Source organism: Zingiber officinale, chromosome 10B (genome assembly GCF_018446385.1).
Source record: "Zingiber officinale cultivar Zhangliang chromosome 10B, Zo_v1.1, whole genome shotgun sequence".
Classification (NCBI taxonomy): domain Eukaryota; kingdom Viridiplantae; phylum Streptophyta; class Magnoliopsida; order Zingiberales; family Zingiberaceae; genus Zingiber; species Zingiber officinale.
Window position 1 is genome coordinate 38,353,302 of NC_056005.1, and position 6,940 is coordinate 38,360,241.

The 6,940-nt window shown below is 35.4% G+C and overlaps 1 protein-coding gene across 1 annotated transcript; it reads right to left on the minus strand.

Moving 5' to 3' along the window:
- Positions 1-716: 716 nt before the first annotated feature.
- On the minus strand, positions 717-4,438 carry LOC122030317 (zinc finger CCCH domain-containing protein 54-like). Its single transcript, XM_042589519.1, has 8 exons — positions 4,174-4,438; positions 2,797-3,715; positions 2,558-2,725; positions 2,286-2,468; positions 2,108-2,184; positions 1,843-2,013; positions 1,651-1,753; positions 717-1,323 (listed from the first exon to the last, which is right to left on the minus strand). The coding sequence occupies exons 1-8, from the start codon at positions 4,196-4,198 to the stop codon at positions 1,251-1,253; spliced, it is 1,719 nt and encodes a 572-aa protein (XP_042445453.1). The 5' UTR covers positions 4,199-4,438; the 3' UTR covers positions 717-1,250.
- Between the last annotated feature and the right edge of the window lie 2,502 nt (positions 4,439-6,940).

Consider the following 6,940-nt stretch of genomic DNA (forward strand, 5'->3'; position numbering starts at 1 on the left):
TTTCACTTCATTTTTTTAAAGGATTTTTTCTGCCTTGCATTCCTTTCCTTCTTCAATCTACACCTCGGGGTAAATAGAGCTGTTTATCAAACGGCTTAGAACTTGGACCATAAGGTAACTTATTTGAAGTTCATAAGGCAACATTTAGGACTGACCGCCTGTGGTAGCCCCATAAGAACAAAAATAGTTTTTATTTGCGCTATAGTAATCTTTTTCTAATTGAAAATATTTTTGTTGGTTTCATCAACATTCAATTTTTGAATGGTTTAGAATTAGGTCGACTGTATCAATTATTCGCATTGCCTTTTTAATTTTATAACTGAACACTGAATCATAATTTATAAGAGTTCTTGAAGATCACTTAGGCACTCATCCAGATTTTTAAAGAGTTTCATATGCTTGGATTTGTTGCAATTTTATCTTTTGATTCACCAAAAAACACTACTAATTACTTTTAAGATTAATAATGTTGGCTGCTGAAAGTTAAATGTATGATTTTTTTTCTTGATATATAGCTATCAGTTTTAGGGGAAAAACATTCCATTCGTTAACATAAGATTCTGATATAATTTACACCACTATTGTTCCTCCTGTCAGTCAGAGGAGCAAAAAGGGCTCATATATTTAACACGGAATTCGTATGATCTCTAATGCCAAACGAAATGCAAGTAAAGCCGTCTAAATTTGTCACACCATACAAAATAAGTCCACAAGAATTTAACATAGCACAAGCAGAGATTTCTTGACTCCAACTTTCGAATTATCATCATAAAATTTGTAGCAGAAATGTCTATATATTTACATTCAGCTGTTTCAGCAATAATTTCGAGGAAGATGAGCAAAAGTTTGTAATACAACCGTTGTATTATCTAGTACTTTCTTCAGTAATCAATCATCCGCCCGCCGTTTGCCACAAGATTTAATAGCAAGTGACACAAGTAATTATTGAGGTATATCAGCTAATTACCACCTAAAGTGTAAGATGTATCACATTTATTTCTATTCTGGTAGATCTTGTCCTTCTATGATAAATTAGTCTCCTCTTTTAAGAACACCGTTTTCCTTCTTCAGTATCTACAACGATAAGTTCCTTCTGTTAGGCATCATCCTATCCTTTTCACAGTAAAAATGGAGACGCATTTATTGGTCCATTGCTGAATATAAAGATTATTAGTAGTCTGAGTCAACTGATGTAAACTGGAACTGAAAGCTCCCTTGATTTCTTTGTTTTTTTCTCCCATTCTGGATAATTATAGGACTGCTGAGATCCTACTCGCTAAAGATAGAGATGCAAATGGGCTATCAGGGAGTTTGAGGATGTCACTGTATGCAACACAGAAGAATCATGTTATATGAAAAACAAAAACAAAAACAAAATCAAAATCAAATGAATTCACTCAAACAATTGACTTCAATGAACTTAGAATAAAACATTTTTTCTGGCAAAGTTACAAGTCTTGTGATTTTGATAATGACAGGCTAGGCGGGTAATGATTCTTAGTATTTAGGTTCTCAGGTTTATAGCATGTTAAATCAATAAAAAAATATATATAATACTACATTATTTAATCATACATCCTATCGAGCAATATGTAAACTGTATCACTAACAATTTACCTTGTTTGTGAACATATATCACTAAGTATTTACCTTTCTTGTTCGCTTGTATGTCTAGTTTTGCTGTCAATTGTGGTACCATTGTTGAGTAGGTCAAATTCATAGCTGAAATGATTTAGTGAGAACTGATTGGGACCTGAACAAGCATACATATTATTGCAAAGTAAAAGTTAGCTAATGATACTAAAACTTGCCAGGTGAGAATGAGATTAGCTCTTCCGTTACCTTCTAAAGTTTTCAAGTCATCAACCCCTGAAGTCAAATAATGTTGCTGGGCTACCGCCGTACAAGCCAAGTTCATTCCAGAGAGAGGTGTTCTCTCACGCTCCAACATCTCATTTTTGTCAATCAACTGCTGATATCGAAGTAGTCTGGCACTCTCAGATTCTTGTAACACTGAAAGGGTAAATAGAATCCAGTTGAAAAATATGCAAATTACAAACATCATTTTTCCAGTGCAATATAATTTGAACTTTACAATCAAACTCACCAGAATGAGCATCACGATCCATTTCATGATGATTGGAATGATATTGTAAAATGGGTTTTGAATTTTCTGTGTAAGATCTGCCTTGCATATATTAAATTATTAGCACTGGCAAAAGATTCTATAGAACTCCATAGACAACTAAAAAAGTAAAATCCTCAACAATATAGAAGCAAATGACCTGTCCAGGGTGGTTTTTGTCTTTTCCTTGTATGGCTTCACCAAGACTCTGGCACCACATATGTAATGGGGATTCCTCTTCATCAAAACAATGTTGACAGTCTCAGGATGGACAAAGCTAACAAACCCAAACATGCGTTTTTCTTGACAAGGAATCCTAACATCATGCACTTGACCATATTGCCTGCACAAAAGCAAGGACAAGCAGAAACAAAAAAAAAAGCTAAAAACAAGCAACCAATTTAAATGCTCAATTTATTTATCTATAATTACTTGAAGTAGTCTGAAACATCTTCATCAGTGAATGTGCTTTCAGCAGGGAAAGTAAGATAAATCTGATGAGAACTAGATGAAATTGGAGATAGGTCAATTCTCTCATTCCTGCCCTCCCTATATCTTGGGGCATCCTCTGCCAAAATTACTGAGTGTTGTCCATGCGGTCTATCATTAATACATAAAACGGTTAGTATAGACAAATAAGCTAAGTTTGCAAGCCAATGCATTCAAGGTACCTCTCAATGAGCCTAATGCTCTTCCTCAAGTGGTACAGCAGCTTGGTCAAGTTGTAACCAGCTTTGCCATGGCGCTGACTCTCAGTGAGGTACCCCTCAGCCTGAAGATTCTTTCCGAACTTTTCAAAGTATAGCATGGGCAACGATGCAATTGAAACAGGCATTCCCCTCTTTGACCTTAAAAGCTCTGAAATTTCAAATTCCAACTTCTCTAATGATCTCGGTGTGAGTGTATTGTCCTCAATGGGGCATTCTTGCATATTGGTGCTATGCGCATGAGGAAACCCATCTGGGAAGGACTGGGCATGTGAGTACCTACAATTAGTTCCATGCTTGCAGTAGCCTTTGCTGAAATAGTAGCAAGCCTTAATAGGCAAGTCACAAAAGCTGTGTGATCTCCTGTTGAACCTTGAAGCCATTCCACCAGGCAATGCAGTATCCGGGCAGAAGTTGGCAATGTGGCTAGAAGGAGCACCATCCAGTGGTTCCATTGATTGAGTTCGAGTCTGGAAGGAGTACTTGTCCCCAACCAAATCAGAAAATGGGGATAAATCAAAACTGTGGGATGAGGCATGGTGTTCATTTTGAGCGAGCCGAGTATTCCAATGAGATGTTGAGATGCGGAAATTGTTGCAAGAGGAGTCGGAGGATTGCGATTCAAAGGGAGGGTAAGAACCAATTCGGAAGTCAGGCATAAAATTCTTGGGATAAAGTACGTTGAGCATGCTTTTGGCATCGTTTACAGTCAATAATAATAAGTGTTCAGGACCATATGCTAATTGGATCATTTCTTGTTCACTTGGTTCTTTCAAAAATATGCATCCCATGATCTTGGCAACATTTTCTGGTTCCAGCTTTTGAACTTTTCCAAAGATAATTTTAGCCAACTCAAAGAAATCCATGTCATAATACCTAGTTTCTGTGCATGTCCAAGAAGGAAATAGTATTAGAGGGAGAGGGAAAGCACAATCTAAAATTTGAAAGGACTTCGAATCTATAGAAGTTCACTATCATGTATATAAAATCTAACATGGTCGCCATATTTTTTCCACAATCCATGATAATAACCAATGTTTCCTTTTCAAGTAAAACGATAATGTCGGTGACAGAGAGATTCAATCAGGGTTTTAAACAAACATTTCAAGAGACGTGCTTATTCTACACTCTACAGTCAAAAAAGCAGAACATTCATAAGAAATCTAAGAACCCTAGCTAAAAGGGAGAAGAGTCTCCCATCAAAACGTCAACTTCGACGCATCACATACCAAATAAACACCTGATCCAACAATCCAAACATGATTAACTTGGATTATAAAGGGGGAAAAAATGTCACACACATTGTGATTGCAGTAAGGATGAAATAGATAAATACACTACCCGCTGCCTCCATGCCAATAACCATCGACCAAGAACAAAACCAGACTCTTGTCTTGAGTCTTGGCGCCCCCTCTCTGTCTCTCTATCTCTCTCTCTCTCTCTCTCTCTCTCTCTCTCTCATGCGATTCCCAGTTCCGGTCTTTTAACAATCACTATTCTGCTATTTTTATATGGAAGACAGCTCGGGTGCCTCTTTTATGACTCGCAGAAAATTACGGGGCTCGATTTAGGCTCAACAAAATCGCACCATTTCTGACTCAATCTCTCCGTTTGTTTAGAATCTTTGCCAGAATGATTTGTTCGAGGGCAGAATGGTCCATCCGATGGTGACCGCTTCTACGGGCTATGGAGACGCTTTTGGGCGAGGTGGGGCTTAGGCATGCTGTTCTACAACGTTAGAACAGGCGTTTTCCCTCACTATTTGACTCTGATTATTTTTTTCAGACTTTTTTAAAAATTATATTGAATTAGTCTTCTTCAACAATCGATGGATGGATGAATAATATTAATAATATATTTTAAATATTTTGTCTAATTTAAAAATGTATTTACTTATTGATCTTCTCGTTCAAATGGTAAATAATGAGTTCCTGATCTTTTGGGACAATGCAAAAATGGAAAAATGATTCATATGGAATTCTTTCCTGAAAAATGGAAATGTTTTTAGATATGTTTAAAATTTGTTATGAAATTAAAGTAAATTTAGTTTATATTTAAGTCATGATTTTCATTGGCTGTGACATTAATGGTTAATCTAATTAAGTTTTGTTTTTTTGTGTGTAATTTGCTGTGCTCCCTTGGTTGTTGAAATATGTGTTGAAATAGATAAAGATTGATGCTTTGAAAAACTAATAATTGACTGGTACAATTGATGCATCTCATCTGGACAAAGAAATAATATTAAATGAAAAGTTAAAATTTTTTTAATAATTTTTATTTTATTTAAAATGAATTAGTTTGATCATGGCTGAATTAATTATTTATTTTATCGATTTATTTATTTTTAATATTAAAAATTAATCAATTCGACTAGTCAATTTTTTTAAAAAAATTTACTTTTAACCGGTTTCCTTGGTTCAATTTTAATCAAATATTCACTCTTAATGATAAGATTAAAAATTAAAAATTTATCATAAATAATTTTTACTTTGGAAGATAAAATGGGATAAGTATAAAAGTATAAATGAATAACAAACAAGTTTTTAAAATAAGTTCATTAACTAACTAAATAAGTTAAAAAGTATAAAAATTTCGAACAATTAAATAAGTATTGAAAATATTATATTTTATATCTAAGTTTTTATTTAGTGCATGAATGGTCTAGCTAGTTATATGTTCATTGCAATGCAAGTAGAAGTTAGGCATGTCAATATTAAATTGATTGTGAAAAACGTTTGACAAGGAAACACATAAGGTAAAGGCACAAAAATAGCTATTATAGATCATTAATGAAGACAGATGATATGCGATGCCACGTTACAGATGGATACGGATATGATAGGAGTCTAATTAATATAACAGTTAATTTAAGGAGAGGTGACAATGTATCATTCTTAACAGGATTTTATTTTTCGTCCGGTGCTAATCCCTTCAGTACGAGAACAATCGACTCATGAGTCAGTCGGAACTAGGAGATCTAGTGTTTCATTCATGTATTAAGACATCTATTATATATCTGATCATTCGATAATCGATCGAGTTCAAGGGATGTCTGACTACTATAGAGTCGGTCAGTCACATGTCCAACCGGAGTAAGAGGATCGAGCTTCCCACTCTTAGTACAAACCTTTTAGTATATGACCGATCAACTCCACTGCTGGTCGTCAAGGAATGTCTAACCTACCATAGAGTATATCGGTCATATGTCCAGCCTGAGTAAGGGGATCCAACTTCTCACTCTCATTATAAGTCTTTTAGCATATGACCGGTCGACCCCATTGTTGGTAGACCCTTTGAGTTTTATCACATGTCAGCTCTCCTTTATATAGCTGGTTGGTAATAACTTCGGTCAAATTTTTACAGCTCAGTATGCCCATCTCTTATACGTACAAAAGATAAGTGTAAAGAAACTCTCCTTATAAATTCGGCCAGACTTCTAGATCTCAGTTTCTCACTTCAAAGACAAGTCTTCGATCATTTGGGTGATTAGCTAAAAGTACTGATCAAATCTCCCAGGACTCAGTTTTCCACTTCTCAGAGGCAAGTATCTTAGTATATGGCCGATCGATCACAGAACAGATCGGACCTAGGCAACTTAGCTTCATATTACTTCCAGAACAGATCTTCAGCATCACCTAGTACATAATCGAGCAGCTTAAGGAAAGGATGACTATATAGTCAGCCAGTCTAAAGATCCGATCGAGATACATTCAGCGGACAACATTGTCAGAAAATCACAACAACCTATTAGAATAACAACCATCTGTCAGAGAATATTCCTCTATTATAATATGAACCTTCATTGGAACCTTTTTCGAATGTGACTTTATACTTTTCATCAGCCGATATATTATGACAACATATTCCTTCAACTGCCTCATTAATGACGTATTTCTTCAACTGTCTCATTAATTGCGTAAGTTATAAAAGAGGTCCACATATAGGTACGAAAGATTCCTTGAATGGTGATAGTATATCTCCCAAGTTGTACGTCTTTCCTTACCCGACAACCTCTGACACTCGACATTTTCTGCCACCTTATGATTGCAGAGGCTATGAAAGGTGGATATTACACATCTTGTTTATGTGGATGACCTTATGTTATTTT